Below are 22,795 nucleotides of genomic sequence, written 5' to 3'. Positions count from 1 at the left end.
GACTCCACCTCAGAAAATCACGCAGGCAAGGAGAGGAGAGAAATATTTAAAGTGTTCAGAGAAAAATTCCACCAACCTAGAAGTCTGTACCATGGGAAATTATCCTACACGAATGGAAGAAAAATAAAGACTTTTTTCAGATAAACAAAAACTGGGAAAATCTGTTGCCAGTAGACCTGCCTTATAAAAAGTGTTTTCAAATAGTACTTTAGAGAGAAGGAACATAATATAGGTCAGAAAATTGGATCTACGTAAAGTAAGGAAGAGTACCAGAGAAGGAATAAGTGGAGGTAAAATAAAAACTTTTATTATTTTTAAATGTTTAAAAAATTGTTTTAATGTTTATTTTTGAGAGGGAGAGAGAGAATGTGCACAAGCAGGGGAGGGGCAGAGAGAGAGGTGGACAGAGGATCTGAAGCAGGCTCTGCACTGACAGCAGAGAGCCAGATGTGGGGGATCTGAACTCACAAACCATGAAATCACGACCTGAGCTGAAATCAAAGTTGGACACTTAACCAACTGAGCCACCCAAGTGCCCCTTATTATTTTTAATCTTAGTTATCTAACAAATAACAGTTAAAAATAATAAGAGCCACCATGTACTTGATTATGCATACTTATGTATAATATATAATATATATTATATTATACATACTTATATATAATATATAAAATATAAATATAATATAAATATAATATATAATTATAAAATATAAATAGAATATGTAATTATATATAATTATACAATTTTATATATAATATATAAAATATAACTATAAATATATCATATACTTATATACTTATATATGAGTGGAATGAAGTACAGCAATGATACAAGGAACAGAAAGGAGGAATTAGGATCATTTTACTATTTTAAGGTATTCATACTACCCATGAAGTGGCATAGTGTCATTTGAAAGTGAACTTAGTCTTATATGTATGTTGCAAACTTTAGGATGACCGCTAAAAAAAGCTAAAAAGTATAACAGATATGCTAAGATATGAGAGAAAATGGAATCAAATAAAACGTTCAGTTAAAACCCCAAAAGGCAAGAAAAAAGTGGAATACAAAAATAGGAACAAAGAAGAAGACCAACCAATAGAAAATAGTAATGAACATGGTAGTTTTTTTTTAAAGTTTATTTATTTTTGAGGGAGAAAGAGAGAGGGGCAGAGGGAGAGGGAGAGAGGGAATCCCAAGCAGGCTCCGTGCTATCAGTGCAAAACCCAACATGGGGCTCAATCTCACAAACCGTGAGATCATGACCTAAACCAAAATCAAGAGTCAGACACTTAACCGAATGAACCACCCAGTGTCCCAAACATGGTAGATATTAATCTAATTATATCAATAATCACTTTCATGTCAGTGGTCTGGAAGTAGAAAAATACACCATGTTAATAGTAACCAAAGTAAGTAGCTTTATCAATTTCAAAAAGAACTGACTTCAAAGCAAGAAAAGTTTTAAAGAATAAAGAGTATTACACAATGATTAACGGGTCAATTCAAAGTAACGCAACTTATTTCATTCCTCACCTCTATCTGCTAGGAAAATTTATATCTGTTAGTTGATTAAAATTCACATGCAGGGAGCCTGAGTGGCTCAGTCGGTTAAGCGTCCAACTTCGTCTCGGGTCATGATCTCATGGTTTGTGAGTTCGAGCTCCACAACAGGTTCTGTGCTGACAGCTCAGAGCCTAGAGCCTGCTTTGGATTCTGTGTTTCCTTCTCTCTCTGCCCCTCCCTGGCTTGTGCTCCGTCTCTCAAAAATAAATAAATGTTAAAAAAATTTTTTTTTCTTAAAATCACATCTAATTTTCACAAACCTACCTCACTGCATTCAAACTATTAATCTGTAAGGAGACACCAGGTCTATTTTTCAAATGAGAACACTATGGTTAGTTGCCATTGTAAAGATCATAATATTATTCATTCAATTTAGTTTAATCAGAGCCTAGTTCCATGTAGTCAGAGCACTAACGAAACACATAGAAAGGACTCTAAACCCATGTGTGGGAAGTTGGGGGTAAGTGAAAGATGGCTTCCCAGAAGAAGTGAAATCCAAACTGAGATGCAAGTGAACTGGTTCCTAAGCAAGGTGCGAATCATAAATGATCAGTGATGCATTTTACCATAACTGCAAAAAGGGGTCAATAAAAACGTTTAATCAAGAGAGTTACATGATCATTCTGCTTCCAAGGAAAGAACAGATCAGAAGATTAAAAGCTGGCAGGAGAGAAATAGCTGATTCTAGAGCTGAGCCAGGGGAAATACAAAATGACTCACAAGCATCTTAGAGCACCTGAAATTAAGGAACTCATCAAAAAACAAAAAAAAAACAAAAAAAAAAAAAATAAGAGCATGCCACATGGCTATTGGGGCTGAAATCACTCTCCCTGGAAAAAGCTGGAACAATTTGACAAAAAAATAAAATAAAATGTAGTATTGAATTATAGCCAAAATAAACAATAAATATCCATGAGACTTTGTGTGTGTGTGTATGTATTTGTACATACAAATTTGTATTTATATATTTACATATGTGTATTTCTATATTTGTATTTATATATTTATTTATATTTGTATTTATATATATATAAATATATTTGTATTTATATATTTATATTTACATATATATTTGTATTTGTATTTATATATATTATGTATATATATATATATATATATATATATGTTATTGGATACATGAATAAATAAATACAGGAAAACAGATCATTCTTACTTATAGAGGAATTCGTAACAATTTACATAGTTTCTTGTAGGGAATAGCTTAGGAATTCCCTGAACCTGCACTGATGGGTTAACAAGGCATAAAGAATTAGAAAGCCATAGGATGAATACACCCAGATTTGGGCAAACAAGATTAGGTAAATGGGGCAAAGGTCCCCAGTATAGGACAAAGGTAAAGGACAACAACAGAAAGCTGCTTTCACAGGAAAAGAAGGACCAAATTAGGTAAAAGGTAAATAGGGCTACAGACCCCAGTGGGGCAAAGTTGCCCAGAGCAGAGCTAATTAGCAAAAGAAAGATGCCTTGTTGACCCTGAGGTAGCTTGCTCTTTCTTGTCCCCTAGGCCAGTTTAGGTAAACAGAGGTGGGGCCTCATATTTGCTGCCAACAACCTTCCACCCAACACCAGAATCTTGTTTTATATTGACCCAAACCCCTAACACTGCATTATCTCCAAAACCCCCTTTTCCTCAAGCCCATGAGTTAATGTTCACAGTTTCACTGTCTCTCTATGCACACCCATCGCACTTGTAGGCCTTCCGATCCTAATAAAAATGGAGCAAGGACCCTTACTCAGGAGTCTTGTCTTCTGCCGGACATTAGCCTCTCTCACATTTTCAATCTTGCAACATGCTTTCTTGGTGGACAAGAGAGAACTCCAAACCCACAGTCTACGACAAATTATTCACTCTCAAGGAGACAGAGATAAACTTCCTTTCTTCCCAATGTGGGCCACATTTACTGACTTTGTTCCAAATAACAGACTATGAAAAGAGGTAAAAGATAACTCTACAGTTGAAGAAAGTGGCAAGCACTACCTGAACCAATAAACACATTTAACACCAATATGGCAAGTCATGTCAATAGCATGCACTCATGGTATATGGCGAGAAGGGTTTCTCCTTTCTGTGATGCTCTGCCCCCCAAAATCCTTAGCTCCAGTCTAACCATGAGAAGATACTGAAAAAAAAAAATTGAGGGATATCCTGGCTAGTGTTCCACAAAACTTGTCCAAGAATAAGCAAAGTATATTAATAAAGAATATCTGAGAAACTGTCATGGACCAGAGGAGAGTAAGGAAGCATTTCATACTTAACAATACTAAATTTAATACAGTACCTTGGATTAGATCCTAGGAGAGGAAAAGAACATTAGTGGAAAAAGTAGGGAAATCTGAAAACGCTCTGAGGTTTAGTTAATGGTAATGTGTCAATGTTGCTTCCTTAGTTATGACAAATGTACCAAGGTAATATAAAATGTTAATGGGGAAAACTGGGTTTTGTACAAATTAGTATTTCTATAAATCTAAAACTATCCCCAAATAAAAAGTTTGCTTAAAAAATAGAAAGATGTAGGGGCACCTGGGTGGCTCAGTCGGTTTAGTGTCCGACTTCGGCTCTGGTCATGATCTGGCAGTTCGTGGGCTCGAGCCCTGCATCAGGCTCTGTGCTGACAGCTCAGAGCCTGGACCCTGCTTCGGATTCTGTGTCTCCTTCTCTCTCTGTTCCTCCCCTGCTCATGCTCTCTCAAAAATAAATAAAAATTAAAGAAAAAAAATAAAATAAAATAAAAATTAAAAAAAAAAAATAAATAAAGATGAAAAAAATGTTAAAAAAAATAGAAAGATGTAGTGAGAGCAGTTAAAAAATTGTTTCAAGAAGTAAATAATGGTCTGAATCAGGGAAGTAGAGAGACACTATATGAGAAGAGAACAAAGTCAACATATTGAAAGTAGACTCAACATGATATAGTGACTGTGGTAGGAGACAAAGGAAACTGGTGAGGTATAGAGAGGGGACAGAGAATACATGGTTGGTGAATGGCCAAACCAACTCATAAATCCAGGTCCTCTGCTTCTTTATGACCTTTAGAGGCACAGTATAGCACATAGGACAGCCCATCTGAAAGAATATAGGGAAGTAATTTTGACATGAGGCAGACTGGTGGAATAGGAAGAGAAATAGGATGTGGATAAAAGATGAACTAAGAAAACTGGTGGTTGGTTAGATCTAGGGCCATGGAAAAGTAGCAACCAAAGATGGCTTTAAGCTTAAGATCTGAAATTAGGATGATGCTCTAGAGAGAACAGAAGTCTGGAAAAGGAGCGTTGACCAAGAGATAATTCAGATTTCTCTTATAAAGTATGTTTGAAATGATTTCAGGGCATCAGTGGAAATGCCCCATCATACAGTAAAACCAGGTAGAGTCTGGTGACATATACTACTGTGTATCTAGAGATGTGAGAAAAACTAACAAAAGGTCATTAGAATTGGCAAGAATGAATTCATTAATAAAATGTGAGAGGTTAGTTTAAGAGCAGTAGGGCCAGAAATCAGAGTCCATTCCAATTATTTTAATTTTCTTGACATCCTCTTCCTCTTGCTATGGTTGTTCCATACCCATCCTATTTCCTTATTTGAAATGTGGTTAGTTAAATAGTGATCTTTTGTGCCCAAATATAGACTTTTACCTCTAGCTATAAACTTTTCTTTTGTTTCAGTATGTCACAAAAACATTTTATTTTCTTTCAGTAAACATTTACATACGTCAACTGGAAGGCTTCCTTCTCTCCTGTTCAAGCTTATAATCAATCATTCTTAGAGAGGAATCAGTGCCAGTCTGGGAGAAGGCAAAGCTGCTGGAAAGCGAGACTCAAGGCTGTATCAACAACGAAGCAAGGATGGGAAGTGTTCACAAGTGTTCTGGCTCTAATGGAGTTGGTCTCCAACACTGATGGCTTACCCCATTTAAAAAAAAATTATGTTCATTTTTTTTGAGGTGGGGGTGGGGATGGAGAGAGAGGGAGACAGAATCCGAAGGAGGCCCCGGGCTCCAAGCTGTCAGCACAGAGTCTGATGTGGGGCTTGAACTCACAAGCTGTGAGATCATGACCTGAGCCGAAGTTGGACATTTAACCAACTGAACCACCCAGGCACCCCATGGCTTACCTCTTAAAAAAAAAAAAAAAAAAAAATCTTAATATAAGAGCAGTTTGGAAGTTTCCTGTAAATTAAATATACAATATAGAAAGATTTTACCAATAAGAGAAAGGAGAAAGGGCAGGGAGTAGATCCTAAGTTTAACATGAGCTGAAACAGGGGAGGAGTAGCAATAATAGCCATGTATTAAGCCTTTAGTGCCATGGTCTGAGCTCTGAGGTTGACATGCACTATCCTCTTTATTCCTCGTGACAAGCCCATGAAGTAGACATAGTTCCACAGTCCCTATTTCACCAGTCCAACCCCAGAGAGTTCTGACAATCACAAGTCTTTGTTATGTTTATTTTGTAACTCATTTGACAGCAAAACCTATCAAGAGATGACTTAAGACTATTTATTTATATTTTTTGCCACAGAATTACTAGTGTGTTTGATGAGAGGATGCTACCCTAGACATCACTGAGCTTTCTGTAATAAACACTATGTATATCATATGACTTTTTAAAATTTAAAACAATATATATGAATTCCAAAACTCATCAGCACCAGGGATTTTAGAGAAAAGACTGTGAAAACAAGGGTCATAAATGTGGTTTCACTCAAAGTCACACAGGCAGATTTCAAATTAGGTCTGTTGTTCTCCAAAGACTGGGCTTTCAATCATTATGTAATGTGTTGGACATGTTATTAACTTAACAGCTGGCACCAGAATTTACCCTAGAGAAAGAAGTGTCTTTGGTGGGGAAAGACCCTGAAAAAATGCTGGGTGTGGGATAAAGGACCTAAATGTCACTGGGTTCTGCTTTAGACAAGGAAATATACTGATTATTTTATTCTTGAGTGGAAGGGGTAGGAAAAGGAGTAACCAAACATTTGCGGTTTGGCTTCTGTTTGGGGAGAAATGACTAAGAAAGACTCCAAGTAAGAGTGGCTCTAAAGGCTGAAGATTCTAAAGGTTCTAAGGTGTGGTTTTATAGTATTCTGTTGTCTGGTGTGTGTAATCCCTTCTCCCATTTCTTTGTAAACTTATTAAAGTCTACTATGCCCACGAACAGCTAAGAGTGAATGGATTTTTCCCATTTTATCAGGTACCTTTAGATTGAACAGTGTACTTGACTGTGGAGATGGAAAAAAAAAAAAGGTTATAACCTTTAATAGTTTAGTAGGAGAGAGATTTAAACAAAAAAATAGAATGCCCAATGTAACACTCTCTAATAGAAGCATACATAAATTCAGGGTTTTCAGGGAAAAAGGACCATTATTCTAGCTGTGGATCCACAAGTACAGCCAAGGCAGGAAAGACCTTCACAGGATACTCAAAAGTGCTTTTTTAATAACTATTACTAGGAAATACATTACTAGGATTTCTAATGCTAGAAGAAATTTCCCTCGTGAACTCCACAGTTGCTTTTGATATTTCTTACTAGTCCTGTATTCAAAAATACGATCTTCTCAAGCTGTTTTCTTCCTTTATTGCCCCAACAGTGAATACTTACCACCTGTCTTCTATGTGTTGAATATGGAAGGCTGTAAGGAGGGTGACATTGTTATCTTGCCATTCTGATAAATTAAGGGAACTCACAATTTTGAGCCTCAGAAAAAAAAGTATTTAGAATGAGCATGATTGTTGTCTTAATAAACCTTTATTTGAAGTACATAATTTCCCATCTTAAAACCCTATGCCCACTTTCAGCAATGACCCTTACATCTCACTCTCTTCAGAGTAAAACTTCTTAAAATAAACATTGTTCCCTTTGTCTACATTTTCTCCCATTCTCTTCACTTTCCAACACAGTTATTTATTTATTTATTTATTTATTTATTTAAATCCAAGTTAGTTATCAAATACTGTAATAATGATTTCAGGAGTAAAATTTAGTGATTCATCACTGACATGTAACACCCAATGCTCATCCCAACAAAGTGTCCTCCCTAATGCCTCTTGCCCATTTAACCCATCAGTTATTTTCAATAACTGAAAATGAGTTTATTATCCACAAATTCACGTTAAAAAAATTGAATCTTGGGACCTACTTACATCAGCCACAAAAATTAATTACAATGGATTGTAGAGCTTCTAGGATTATATAGAATATTGTCACAATCCTGGGTCGGGCAAAGTTTTCTTAAATAGGATACAAAAAACACTAACAACAAAGGTAAAGGTTGCTAAACTGGACTCAATTAAAATTAAGAACCTTTGTACATCAAAAGATATTTTTTAAAATATTTATTTAAAAAAATTTTTTTAATATTTTAATTTATTTTTGAAGGAGAGAGAGAGAGAGAGACAGATCATGAGCAGAGGAGCAGCAGAGAGAGAGAGGGAGACACAGAATTCGTAGCAGGCTCCAGGCTCTGGGCTCTCAGCACAGAACCTGATGTGGGGGTCGAACTCACAAACCATGAGATCATGATCTAAGCCGAAGTCAGATGCCTAACCGACTGAGCCACTCAGGCACCCCAATATTTATTTATTTTTAGAGAGAGAGAACGAGTGGGGTAGGGGCAGAGAGACAGAGACAGAGAGAGAGAATCCCAAGCAGGCTCTGCGCTGTCAGCACAGAGCCCAACATGGGGCTTGATCTCCCCAAACATGAAATCATGACCTGAGCCAAAAACAAGAGTCATGCTTAATGGACTGAGCCACACAGGTGCCCCAAAAGATATTATTAAGAGAGTGAAAATGTAACCTACTCAGCAGAAGTTCATTATAACACATGTATGTAAGGAAACTGAAGCCCACAGAATACAGAGACCTTGCAAAAACTTCAGATTTTCAGTAGCTACCTTAAATTAGGAACCCAGGCCTCCTGAAGTAGAAGCCTCTGCTCTAAATAGGTCATTAAGCTCAAATTGCTATAATTACTGTTTCAGAGTATGAAGTGGTGGGTCATAAAGAAGTGCATTAGGAAGAATTAATAAGAGATTTGAAGTCACGTATCAGAAACACACACACACATAAAATGTACATCTGTGTATATATACATGTATATCTGTATATGTGTATCTGTGTGCACTTGACTATTTTTAAAAATTTTTAATCAGTGTTTGATCTCTGTGACCAGGGAACATAACAACTGAAACCTCTGTGCCTCAATCTCAATTTCCTTACTTGTAAAATGGAGATAATAATGCTATAGGGATTCAAAATGATGGAAATAAAGCACCATGGTGCCTGGCAGAGAAACTTTTGAAAATTTTCAGCAGTAATGGTTATAATTAAGACAAGCCATGAAGTTCCATGAATACTGAAAAATAAGATGGAAGAGTTAAGATGCAGTTAAGTCAGAGGTCTTCACACATCAGGCTAAATTCATGAGACTCCATGTCACTAGTTTCTGTTACCAGTTAAACCTTGGGCACAGGATGTGAAAATCAGCAGGTGCCAAGCAACATCCCCATTCCAGCAAGTATTATCAGCACCCACTAAACAGTTCTCTTAAACTTTTTCTTTATTCAGGTGAATAATTAGTCCTTGAAACAGAGGGAAGTAGGTCATAGTATGTTTGCTGAGTTCCTGAAGACATGCACACATAAATATGTGCACAGAGAGGAAAAGGAGACAGACGGAGAGATTTACACAAGGCTAGGCCATGTAAACACACTAAATACAACCAATAGCCTAGCAGAGTAGCAGAGTTATTCCAGCCAATGCCCATCTTAGGGCAAACGATATTTATTCTGTCCAGACAGTGATCATATAAAGCCTCAACATATTATCCATTTATTCCAATCTGTGGAAGGAAGAGTCAGGTTATTACCAGCTAGCAATGATTGTTCCAGGGGAAATGGAGCATAAAGCTTTTGCATAGTATTTATTGCTTTTCTACGTTTATTCTCACACTAAATGAATATATTATGATATGCATTTTTGTAGTTGAAGATTTACCCAGAGTCACATCACAGTTGAAATGGCAGACTTCTAATTGGAACCAGGTCTGTCTCTTCATGACCTCTTCAATCTATGGCCTCCCAAGAGCCCCTTCTCATCACAATGTTAGGACCAGCCTCTAACTAGAATTTTATCCTACCCTTTTTTTTTAAATTTTTTTGGTAACGTTTTATTCATTTTTGAGACAGAGAGAGACAGAACATGAACAGGGGAGGGTCAGAGAGAGAGGGAGACACAGAATCTGAAACAGGCTCCAGGCTCTGAGCTGTCAGCACAGAGCCCAACACGGGGCTTGAACTCATGGACCGTGAGATCATGACCTGAGCCAAAGTCGGATGCTCAACCGACTGAGCCACCCAGGCACCCCAATTTTATCCTACTTTTATAACACTTAAGAAAAGAAGATTGTAAGGCAGCATAGTTACTGTCATTAATAGTTTTTCACAATGCAAGTCAGGGTCAGTGAACTATGAGAACAGAATAAAAGGCATGTAGAGTCGTCATATTGAATAAGGCTATGCTTTGTTTCTTAATTTGTCTACACATATGTATGCATACACTAGGCTATACCACAAAATTTCTATTTTTGCTTTGGGTACACACTCAAAATGTTTAAAAATCAATGTTTGGTAGAAAGAGCCCAGGATTCGGCATAATACAGGTCTTAATCTGAATGTTATTACTGCTGGTATTATTACCTAAAGAGTTTCTGCAACGAGATCCCAGACAGTTCCCTTTTCCTCAGATTGCTTATGAAGTCAAAGAAAAATTCCTTCTCTCGAATATTAACTCCCTTTACAGTGGCTATTAGTACCTTCTTACCATCAACCAAGCTGCTATTTAAATTATGATTTGAGATGAAAAGAAAAAAATTTTTACTCATTTAAACTGTATCTATCAGTGCTCGGCCTAAACTCCATAAAGGCAGAAGCCAAAATCTATTTCCCTAGCAGTCAGGCCAGAGCTTTTAAATAGTAGGAACTCAATGGGTATTTGAATTACAACAATGGTTGAATGCATAAAAGATGGAATGAACCAATAAATGAGTACCCTGTGGCAGGCACTAGAGACACAGAAATGAACAAGGCATAGGGGCGCCTGAGTGGTTCAATTGGTTAGACATTAGACTTTGGCTCAGGTCATGATCTCACGGTTGGTGAGTTCGAGCCCCACATTGGGCTCTGTGCTGACAGCTCAGAGTCTGGAGCCTGCTTCGGATTCTGTCTCCTCTCTCTCTGTCCCTCCCCCGCTCGTACTATCTCTCTCTCTCAAAAATAATAAATAAACATTTTAAAAAATGTCTAAGAAACAAACAAGGCATAGATCTGGGTCTTCAAGGAAATAAGTATAAACATCTATTACTTTATTCATGTTTTCAGCAAATATTTATTCAGAACCTTCTATTTTCCAGGCACTTTGCTAGGTACTGCAGCTACCAAGCAACCATATTTGCTCCTTAAAGGGGAACAGATAGTACATAATAATCATACAAACAGCTACAGAATGAAATTTAAGTGTTATGCAGGGTATCATGAAATAAAATAACAGTAAGTCCTAATGTAGATGCAGCAGAGACTGAGGTAAGACTTGGAAAAGCAGCTCCATGAGAAAATTATATTGAGCCTGAGTCTTGAAGGTTAAAACCTAAAAGCTTTTTTCCCTATTAAGAGAAATTAAGGGGGAACAGAGAAATGACCCACGTAGCTTGACAGACTGAGCAAAGAGCAAACTGGTGAGGGATGAAGTGAGAAAGGTCAAAAAGAGCCTAATCTCGCCTAAACCCTTCCTGAGGATTTTGATCAATGGGAAACTGGGGAGTTGCATGATCATGTTTGTTCTATGAGATCACTGGACTGTTCCATGGAGTTATTTCTTGAGAAAGCAATAACAAGACATACTGTCTTGAAGGAAATTTCAGAAAGCCACAGACTTCAAACATCAATCTACATCTCTCAAGGCCAGATATACCCTCAGGGAGGGACACAGACAATAATGCCATCATCTTTGATAGGAAAGTTTAAGGTGAGAAGAAGCATTCAGGGCTGATTTCAGATACAGATTCAAGAAGAGAACTTGGTAACAAATTAAGCATGGACAGTGATGCATGTTAAAGGCAAGTGAAGGCACCAAGGAGAACACTTAGGTTTTGGCTTAACTGGCCAGTTGGAAGGCAGAGAAGCAAGGGGGAGAGTGAAGAGAAAAATACTTGTGGTGAATGATCCAAGTAGTAGTACAGGATATTGTACATTTGAAGTACCCATAGCACGTCCAAACAGTCAAGAATGCATTTAATATCTGGTCTGAAGAACCGAGGACACATCTAGGAAGAGATACATATCTGGGGATTTTATATAGATATAATTTAAACGATGTGAATGACTGAACTCACCTAAGGAAAAGGAAAAGTGAGACATAAATAAGGCACAGGACCAATCCTTGAGAAACTTCAAATCTTCACTCATTAAGAGGAAGAAGAGTCAATAAAGAGGTTGAAGATGATATGAGGATCAAGAAAGTATGAGAAAATGTAGGGGACTATGCAGTCGTGATACCCAAGAAAAGAAATTATACTCAGTGTGATCAAATGTGAAGAGTTAGAAGCCATGTGCTCTGAAAAAGTGTCCATGGAAGTAACTGACCTGAATTTGTGACCTAAACAAGAACAAGTTCAGGAGCAGTAGTGAAGCAGGAGGAAGCTGGGATGGTGAAGGTTGAAACAGAAGGAATGGGTGAACCAGTCATATACACAGTTTCAACAATGTGTTAGGTGTTGGGTTCAACCAGGTTCAAAATACCGCGGTAGCCCAGAATGAGCACAAGAAGTTTTCCAATTAAGAAACAACACCTGAAGTGAATCTTAAAGACTGAGGAAGGATTCACTTATGCAGAACATTCCTGTCAGATGGAACAGCATTATAAATACTGAAAAAATAACAAAAATTATGGTGATGGGCAATATCTCTAAGTGTTTACCATGTGCCAGGAATTGTTGTAAATGATCTCTATGTATTGAGATCACCTGAACTACAGAGTCAGCCTCTTCCTTCTGCTTCTACCACCATCTCTTGGGTGGACTAGCACAGTAGCCAAGAAGTTGGGTTTTCCTGCTGCTCCCCTTGCCTTCAAGTTTATTCTCACAGAGCAGTTAAAATGACCTTTTAGGGAGTGCCTTGATGGCTCAGTTAAGCGCCCGACTTTGGCTCAGGTCATAATCTTGCACGTTGTGGGTTCGAGCCCCACGTCAGGCTCTGTGCTCACAGCTCAGAGCCTGGACCCTGCTTCAGATCCTGTGTCTCCCTCTCTCTGCCCTTCCCTTGCTTGTGCTCTTTCTCTGTCTCTTAAAAATAAATAAGCATTAAAAAATGAACTTTTAGGATGAGTGCTATAGCATGTAGTTCCTGTGACGTAGGTCTCCATCGGCTTTCTCTTTGGTTAAAAAACAAAGTCCTTACTACAGCCTACCCAGCCCTTCACTACCCAGCCCTCACTGCTTCCTTTACCTCTCTATCACTTTGCTCCAGCCAGACTATCACCCTGGCTGTTTCTCAAAAGTGTCAAGCAAGATTCTGCCTAAGAGCCTTTGCACTCGCTTTACTCTGTCTGGAGTGCGTGCTCTTAGATATGTGCCTGGTTCAATTCCTCACTTCCTTCATGTCTCTGTTCAAATGTCACTTAATCAGCAAGGTCTTCTCTGACCATCTATAACAACTATATCCTGATCTTCCAGCATCTTAACCTTTTTATCCTTTTCTCCATAATATTTATCATCATCTGATATACTTTAAAATTATCTGTCTCCTCCAAATAAAATGCAGTGGAGGCTCCATGAGGGCAAAGACTGTCATTTTTATTCATTGATATATCCTCATACATGAGCACAGTCCAAGACCAGGGGGGATCTGAGGTTTTACCCTACTTGGAAGCTAACAAGTTAGCCTGCCACAGTTAAAGGGATTCTGGCAGAAAACACAGACTCCTGAGTCAGAGACAAGGGACTTAATTATTCAGTAGCAATAGCTAGAGTGCCAGTGTCATCTGTTCTGATTTCTTACGCTTCTCCAGGGTGACAGAAAGAGGACCAAGTGGTACCTACAGAGAAAGGGCATTGTGCTCCAGAGAAGGAGGCCATGTTTTCAAAAATCTCTAATTTTCTTAATGCTCATTTTATTTTTTATTTTTATTTTTTAGTAATCTCTATACCCAATGGGTGGCTCAAACTCATGACCCCAAGGTCAAGAGTTGCATGTTCCACTGACTGAGCCAGTCAGGTACCCCAAAAATCCCTAATATTTTTCACTTTTGAATTTTTAAAAATTTTTTTGAAGTTTATTTATTTACTTATTTTGAGAGAGAGAGAGAGACAGAGAGAGGACTGTAGGGTAGGGACAGACAGAGAGGGAGAGAAAATTCCAAGCAGGCTTCATGCTGTCAACACAGAGCCCCACGCAAGGCTTGAACTCACGAACTGTAAGATCATGACCTGAGTGAGCCAAGATCAAGAGTCAGACGCTTAACCAACTGAGCCACCCAGGCGCCTCTCCCTAATCTTTTTTAAAGGGCACTATGCCCACCTAATCTGCAATGGAGAGAGATATCATCTTTATTATAATGAATGGTGAACAAACTTCCCCTTTGTTCCAGACAGAGACACTATTCCACCCTCTAAGTCCATTAGTTGTACAAACTTTTGAAAAGATTGTCTGAAGCACAGGCAGTGCGTGCCTCTCCTTATAAGAAAGGCAGAAACACAAGAGACAATGGAGAACTATCTCCTAATAACACATGGCAGACACAGCACACATACATTTGAATGAAAGATAAACACTTTGAGTTAAGTGCTATTATTATTTCAGGTCTCAGATGAATAAACTGAGGCCCAGCAAAAGTGAACTATCTGTCCAAGAACACAGAGCTATTAAGTATCCGGAGAGCACAATCTAGCCCCAAAGCACACACACACGCCTTAGGGAAGTGAGCCCTCTTTATTTCTAACCTGTGTCTCTGCCAGCTACCTTTGGGAATGTAGGGCTTTGTGAATGAGTGCAACAAAAGAGAAAAAATGAAAAATGGAAAAGCTGAAGGAAAGGAAGAAAGAATGGAGACCCATTTTTGGATATCCACACCTGCTCACATACTCAGAACTACAGAGTACATACAGATGAGAACACTAGGGCTGCCCAGAGTCACAGAGGAAGTTGGGGGAGAACCAACTAACCACCAGAACTTCTCTGACAGTGTCTTGGCCGAGCACATTCCGGCCCCTGCTACTTCTTTCACCTTTCTTATGCAGGTGACATTCCTGAGACTTGGGATCAGGTTATCCTACAGAGTCAATCAACACGAGTCAATCAATAACTCAAGAGATCTGGTGACAGGACAGGAGGTGGAGCCTGGGTGGCCACTCTGTCTATATGACCCTTCCAGTCCCAGGGCTCTGAAAAGAAGTGGTGAGTTCAATGCCATCTTCTACTGACTGGATACAGAACTTTCAGCCATGAAGGTAACAAGCATCCTCCTCCTCTGTGCCTTGGCCCTGTTGGGGCTATCTGGTAGGTGCCTGCATATTTTTCTGATTTGAGTAAAACCTGTTTGACTTGTTGCATTACTAAACCCATTACCTTCTAGATTTACAGTCTAGTCTTAAATCTTCTGGTCCTAGCGAAATAAGGTCAGGGGCCTGTTCCAGGGGGCTTCTTCAAGCCCTTAAGTGCCTTGCTGCTTCTTATGACATTTAGCTAGGAAGAGCTACCTCCTTACCTAGATCACTTCAGAAACTGTCAATATCAAAATCAAATCTCACCAACATTTCTTTCTTTGGATACTATCAGGTTAGCTCCTTTTCCCTTCATTGAGCTCAACCAAAATGACCATCCTCTACATGATGTCAGCAAGACCTGTTATTTTCCGGGGAATGCAGCATGGCAATTTTAAGCATCTATCTGTGAATTGGATAAATGTGAATTGGATTAATAGGCAGTGTAATGTAACAGAGGGAATGAGTTCCTTAGGGTCTGATGTTGAGTTGTCAAAAGAGCTCCATGTTTAACATTACTTACAAAAAGACTTACATGTCATTCCAAGTTAGTTTTGTTATCACAAGACCTGGTTACTGCTAGTGGTAACTGCTTTACAATTAGTCGTATAAACTCTTCACATCTTCATCTATAAACTGAATTAAAGATACTTAGACTTCTTACATCACTAATTTAAGATCAAAGGTCTAGTAACCAGTTGTGACAATGTCAGTGAGCATTCAGAAGATATTTGCTTCATACCTGATACATTTCAAGCAGTAAGTAAATCACTTCTATTTTCAAAGAAATGGGTCAACTTTTGTGAAATGCTGAACTAAGATACTTTGATCATAATCAAACTTTTGCTTCATTTCCTTGACGCTTCAACAGTCAGGGAGTGATTGGACACCAGTGAGATATCCTTGAGAGAAGACAGAAATAAGAAAAGGTTGAGGGGGCAGGGGGGCAGAAGAGGCCAGCAGAGAAGTCACCAGTCTTCAATGGAAGCTGAGAATTCTGAATAAGAGCAGAGCTAGCTTCTCCCATTTAGGACCCAACCTCACAATGTCTGATTTATGTTTTATAGGCAACACTAGAGCTGACTTGCTGGAAAGACAGGTAAAGACAATTTTGTACTTTCTTACCTCTAGGGCTAGAACTGTTTGCCCCAATCAATGCACATTCAAGCGTTTCAATTTCAATTTCACCTGAAATCAGGACAGGTGTGTGGTACTAGCAAGGCTTAACAAGTATGGAGAGTAACAACAGTTTCCCCACAGGGGCTTATGCTGAAGAACAAATGCACTGACACACAGGCAGTTTCCATGTAGTCATACAGCCCTCGCTGTGAGGGGGTTTTATATATTTTGAGGCTAGCTGGTAGGACAAGGATGTTGGGTGGCATTCTTTTTAACTTCGCCCCAAATAGCCCTTCCTCCTTAGGGCCAGCTTGACCATGCTGGTATAAACTTTTCCCAATCCCCTAGGTGGAGCCCTAATTTATAACTAACAAAAGAAAAATAATAAACTTGGTTCTTCCTCTAGAAAAATATTCTATATCTAACTTTCCTATTTTTTCCTTGTGTTTATAAGGTAAATTGCAATAAATCTGAAGCCCAGAGGGGGAAGTGTCCCTCTTTTCATTACATTTATATCTAGTGAGGGGATAGATGACAAACTTAAAGGGCATGAGTGAATAAATTACACTAACGATAAGGGTTGTGAAGAAGTTCTGGTACCATGTGGAACCTGGACTGGTTAGATCAGAAAATGTGCCCCTAAATGAGTGAAATTTATTTTGAGTCATAAAGGATAAGTGAGTGTTAGCAAAATACTACTGGTGGGTAGAAGTAGTAGAGTGAAGGGGTTAAGAGCCAAAGCTCAGGACCTAGACCAACTAGGTTTAAATCCTGGATCCAGGAATTACCAGCTATGTGGCTTGGGTGATTTAATCTCTATGTGCTTCACTGTCTTCCCTGGAAGATGAGTATAATAAAAAGTTCAAAGGATAGTTTTGAGGTTGAAAGAGAATAGTACATGAAAACAAGTATGGCCTAAGACAGCCATTTCATAATTCTGAGTTCTTGCTGATGTCAACGAAATAGGCTATGCCAGGGCTCCAAGGGGACAAAGCACTTGGTGTTGTCTGTCACATGACTGAAAGAAGGGCAGTGTGACTGGGCCACAGTGGGCAAGGAAGACATGCCCATGGTGTGGCTGACCTGAGAGGAACCAGCGCCCGCAGTCAATATAAACCTGAACATTATCACACTCACCTCATTTAAACCTCACATGACCATCATGAGATAGTTGGCGAAGTGAAAATACCCTTCTCACTGCACAGATGAGGTGACTGAGGTTCAGAGGAACCAAGAGATCTGCCAATATCTCACAACTTGTAAATAGCAGAGGCAGTCCATACAATCAGGCTTTCTGATTCCAAACCCTGAACTCTTTCTCTCAGACTCTCATTATTACTACCCCCACCGGAGTCAGGCTTCTGTCTTTAAGCTGATCAACTCCAGGGAAGTGAAAGCTGTTTTAGAGATTTTGTTATAAACTCGAAGACTACAAAATGACGGAAAACAATTCTGTTTAATTCCATTTTCAGGCTAAATGTGACAGTGAAATACCTGGATGTACCAAGATCTATGCTCCTGTCTGTGGGACTGATGGAAAAACTTATTCCAATGAATGCTTGTTATGTGTTGAAAATAAGTGAGTACGAACTTGAGTGTCTTTTAAAACATATTTTTAAGCTAGTTGTCTTCACATTTTCATATATTTTATCCCCCTAAGTTCCAACCAATATATCAATAACATTAATCTTACCACAAGAGAAATAAAACAAGTAGTTTTCCAAAAATAATTCTCAATCTCTTCTTCTCCTTATTCTATATCTGGTATGATTCTATCCAGAGACATGCATACATTTATGTGTGTATTACAATAAAAGACAATATTTATTGTGTCAAGCATTGTGCAAGGCACTTAATATTCATGAGTCTATGAGGTACATAATACTAAGCCCATTATACACATGAAGAGATTGAGACTGAGCTTAAATTACCTGCTCAAAATCAACCAGCAGGAAGTGACAGATCTGGTTCCAAATCCTTGCTTTTTCAACTACATGTTTTTTTGACAGAGAGAAAGAGAGGGAGGGCACACGCACACATGGGCACACAAGTTGGGGAGGGGCATACAGAGAATCTTAAGCAGGCTCCACACCCAACATGGAGCCGGACACAGGGCTTGATCCCATGACCCTGGGATCATGACCTGAGCCAAAACCAAGACTCAGATGCTTAACCGACTGAGCCGCCGAGGTGCCTCTCAACTATGCTTTAAAGTCAGGTACCAGCCTAAGTAAATTTGTGAGATACAGAAGAAAATCCAACATGTTTAAACATGATTAAAAACAACTAATTATGCCTGCTAGGATTTGGAAAAGTTTGGACACTTTCTCTAGACCCTAAAGAAAGAGAGTGAGGCATTCCAATAAGGAGAAAAGCTGAACAAAAGGGAGAAAGGAATTAATCACATAAGATAAACGTGTTAAGGAAAGGACAGTGGAATGGAGGAGGAAAGTATCTGAATGGTTCTCAACCAGTTTTTTAAAAATCATGTATATGACAAAAAAAAACATGCTTTTCCAGCAAGACAGTGGATGGTCTAGATTTTCAAAAAGCTAATACACCCAAAATACCTTTAAATTTAAAAAAATCAGGGGCACCTGGCTAGCTCAGTTGATAGCACATGTGACTCTTGATCTTGGGGTTGTGAGTTTGAGCCCCTTATTGGGTATAGAGATTACTTAAAATTAAAATCTTTAAAAAAATCATTCTTGCTGATGGTAATGATTGTGTTAACTAAAGCCCTCAAAAATGCATATATGAATCGCATAGATTAGGTGGCCAAAAATATATTTTCATAGCACTTTTATTTATGGAGATGAGAGCCGGCCCCAATGAAGCTCATTTTCTGAAGTGATCACAGGTTGGGAATCAAACTCAGGCACTCAGAGAAGCAGATCTGCCACAAACTTTCTATTTCACATAGCTACTGAACACCTAACATGTGTCCAGCAATGTGCTAGTTTCCTCTGCTTTCCTTGTGCTTTTGAGTAAGAGAAATGAACTCATCAGGGCAAACAAGGTAGCTTCTTGTAACCTGTGAAAAGCGGCATCAAATGAGGTGTGAGGAAAGTGCTACAGGTGTGAAAGAGAGAATCAGATGTCTTCTCATTGAAAGGGTCAAGAAAGGATTCACGAAAAGGATGTCATTTAAATAGGGCTCTGAATTTTGGTAGCACTGCAAGAGCATTCCAGGTTAAATAATGGCGTAGAACAATCAAAACAAATAAAAGAGATTGCGCAAGTAGTCCAGAAAACTCTAAGTTATTCTTAGAACTGATTTAGTATTAAAGGGTTTGATGTAAGCTCAAACGACTGCATATTATTTCCATTATTCCACAGTCCAAGTTCCCTATAACATGATCTCTCTTCTTGGTCTGCTTTAAATCACTTCAGAAAATTCTCAGTGTTAGCAAGCATTGTGGAAATAGGGCCCCAGGGAGAGAGATCTATCATTCTGAAGTTTTAGAACCAAAATATTAGGTGTTCTGCTTTGTGGTGAATTTATTTCCACACTAAAGGTTTGTAAAAGGAACTCAAAAACACTTGTTAATTTTCTCATGATCTAGGCTGTTGACATAAAGGTCAAACATCCTATTTCCATCCAAGGGGAGGAGAAAGCAATATAACAGCCTTGAGATTTAGAAACTTTCCAAGTGCCAAGACCAAAAGGCCCAATATTTATAGCGAAATATTGGGAAAATATGAGCTTAGAGCTGAGACACATCATTCGTTCAGCTTTTAAAACCTACCCATCCTGCTTACTTGCTCTATTTTTTCAAAAATATTCATATATGGGAAGAATATTTAAATGCCAGAAAAATGTAACTTCTCTTCCTGTATCTCTCAGATAAGTAAACAGGTCTAGAGAGAAAATGTGGTCTCTTCTAAAGTAAAATATTTTCAAATGTACCATGTTGCGTTTCTCTCTACTGCCCATTGAAAGCCCCAAATGAATATGGTGTAGAGTTAACTAGAGCCAAGCTCTAACCCATGTTGGTGGGTTGTGCTTGCATCTCCTAGCTCATTATGTGCTTGTCAGATATAGTCAGTCAGGACTTTTTTCAGTCTCTTCTATGTCTCCTTAGGGAGCCTGTACTGTCAAATTCTGTTCTATAGATCAGCGTTCTCTAGTAGAACTTTCTTCAAGATGGAAATGTTCTATATCTGTGTTGTCTAGTATGGAAGCCACTAGCCACCAGGGCTTAAAATGTGGTTAGTACATCTAAGAAACTGTATTTTTAATATTACATCATTTTTTAACTGATTTGAATTTAAACAGCTGAATAGGGATGGTGTCTTCTCTACTGGACAGCACAGGTAGAGAAATAAGTCAATGTGTTTAAAAGTTTGCGCTGTGTATGTTAAAACAACTCAGACATAAGTGTTATGCATGAATAATAATTATGGAACAAAAAGACATTAAAAGCTCTTAAAAAGGTGGCACCTGGGTGACTCAGTCAGTTTAGCATCTGACTCTTGGTTTTGGCTCAGGTCATGAATTTGCAGTTCGTGGGTTTGGGGCCCCTGTTGGGCTCTGTGCTGGCAGTGTGGGGCCTGCTTGAGATTCTCCCTTTCTCTCTGTCCCTTCCCTGCTCATGCTCTCTCTCACAAAATAAATAAATAAACTTAAAAAAAAAAAGGTCTTAAAAGGAAGAATCATCAAGGTCCAGATAAATACATGCAAAAAGATATATGGAAGTCAGATGTCCCCAAGTAAAGGAGAAATAGAAGAATTTTTATAAACCAGTGTATTCAAAGAAAGGATGGCTAAGAAGAGAGAGAGAGAGAGAGAGCTCTGCAAACAATCTCATGAAGAACAATTACAGGATTTAAGAACATTTAGCTGACAGAAGAGAAAATTGGTTTGGGAAAGGTAGTGAGTTGGGAGTGAGTTGGTAGTTGAGTGAGGTTTTTATCTGGAGGGGAGGATGCTTAGAGCTGGCAGTTATCAGGATAGAGATATGATTTCCTTTTGTGAGATCCCACAGATATTAATCCCCAGAGTTCTAAGACAAAAGATCAGCCAATTAGAGCATCCCGGAGTAGGCCAGGCAGCAGCTAAGATGGAAATCTTGTGGCTAGGACAATGATATTAGGAGTAAAAGAACCAATGATGACTTAGAGGTTGATTTCACTGGTTTCCTGTAATGCCACAGTAGATCTGCACACTCTGTGAGGACATTTTTCCTTTCTGTTGTATCCCTTAGTGTATGTAAGCAACAGCGTTGATCGATATTTGATGAATTTATGAATAAGTAAATGAATAAATGATTGAAAGAGAAAGAAGTGGGAATAAATCTGAAACCTTTCTATTTTAAATAAAGCTAATCTTTTTTCATTGTTTTTCTCCCATTGTCAGTTTTTTTGTCAGCAAAGTTTGATTTTTTTTTTTTTCCAATCTCTTCTATAGGAAGCGCCAGAATCCTGTCCTCATTAAAAAATCTGGGCCTTGCTGAGAACCAAGGTTCTAAAATCCCATGTGGTCACCACAACGCCTAGCTGGCCTTACTGTTGAATAAAATGCATCTAAATACTTCCTGTTGTTCCTGAATGCTTTTTCCTCAAAGGCACATTTGATTGCACTGGGGTCAGGGGGCTGAAACAAACTCAGAATGGAACAAATTTCACAAAACACAGCAATCCTGAAATTTTGGACAAAGTCTCCCTCATGATGCTTTTTCCTTTCCCATTTCCTACCTCACATTCTGAAAACTGGCTCAGGAAATGTGACTGCAGGCAGGACACAAATGATCATATAATCCCAGAGAGAATTAACTGGCATGAGAAGAAACAGTTGGAAAACTCTCAGTCCAGAAACATGTTATCCATTACCTTTTGCCAACTGAAATAATTCCCTGAGGTTACCTTAGGATTTAATAGAGCATCTATTATTGTACCAGGACTCTGTGTAGTTGCCTCAGATTTACATGTGAGCCACAATAACCCTGTAAGGTTATCCTTATCCTGTGGGTCAACTTAGAAAAGTGAAGTAACCTGACTAATAGGCAAATAAGCAAATAAGGTGGCAGAGTTAGGCTTTTCAGCCAGGGCGGATTCCAAATCTAACACTTCGTGTTATCCACCTCAGGTAGATTATTCTTTGCCTATTTCTTCCATATGAATTTTGGGTAACATCCTTATATTAAAAGTCCTATATGCTTAGGCACAGCAAATAAGGTAGAGATAGGGAAGTACCTCAAAAGAAAAAAGTATCTATAATCAATGAAAAAGGCACAGAAAAGCAGCTTGAAATCCTGAGCTCTCATGAAGAACCAGCAGAGAGTGGAGAAGTGGACAGAGGTCTAAAAAAAAGCCTGAGATGCACCAGGTACATCAAAATCTGTCCCAACACAAAATCTGTCCCTAAAATCAAGGTTTAGGTTAATTTCTTGTGCTATTCAGAATATGCGTGTCTTGAAGTTTAAATCTCACCACTAGAGGATGCTGTGGTCTGCTGAGTGACTCAGCCAGCTGAGCCTAACAGCTCACCAAATACCGTGCTAACAGAGGTTATGGATGTAAGATGGCTTCCTGCATCTTGTCTATGATGCTAGAGGACAC

At 38.6% G+C, this 22,795-nt stretch overlaps 1 protein-coding gene across 1 annotated transcript; it reads left to right on the top strand.

Annotated features, from left to right (window-relative positions):
* The first annotated feature begins 14,997 nt into the window (after positions 1-14,997).
* On the top strand, positions 14,998-21,763 carry SPINK1 (serine peptidase inhibitor Kazal type 1). Its single transcript, XM_049649445.1, has 4 exons — positions 14,998-15,131; positions 16,183-16,214; positions 17,707-17,813; positions 21,645-21,763. Exons 1-4 carry the CDS (start codon positions 15,077-15,079, stop codon positions 21,688-21,690), a joined length of 240 nt encoding a protein of 79 aa, XP_049505402.1. The 5' UTR covers positions 14,998-15,076; the 3' UTR covers positions 21,691-21,763.
* Positions 21,764-22,795: the final 1,032 nt, after the last annotated feature.

The sequence above is a fragment of the Panthera uncia genome (assembly GCF_023721935.1).
Source record: "Panthera uncia isolate 11264 chromosome A1 unlocalized genomic scaffold, Puncia_PCG_1.0 HiC_scaffold_17, whole genome shotgun sequence".
NCBI lineage: Eukaryota > Metazoa > Chordata > Mammalia > Carnivora > Felidae > Panthera > Panthera uncia.
The sequence above is the reverse complement of the archived record's forward strand: the minus strand, read 5'-3'. Positions and strand labels throughout refer to the sequence as shown.

Coding starts and splice junctions, on each gene's coding strand:
- SPINK1 (XM_049649445.1), top strand. CDS start 15,077: ATGAAGGTAACAAGCATCCTCCTCCTCTGTGCCTTGGCCCTGTTGGGG. Junction 15,132..16,182: donor GGCCCTGTTGGGGCTATCTG/GTAGGTGCCTGC, acceptor TATGTTTTATAG/GCAACACTAGAGCTGACTTG. Junction 16,215..17,706: donor CTGACTTGCTGGAAAGACAG/GTAAAGACAATT, acceptor TTCCATTTTCAG/GCTAAATGTGACAGTGAAAT.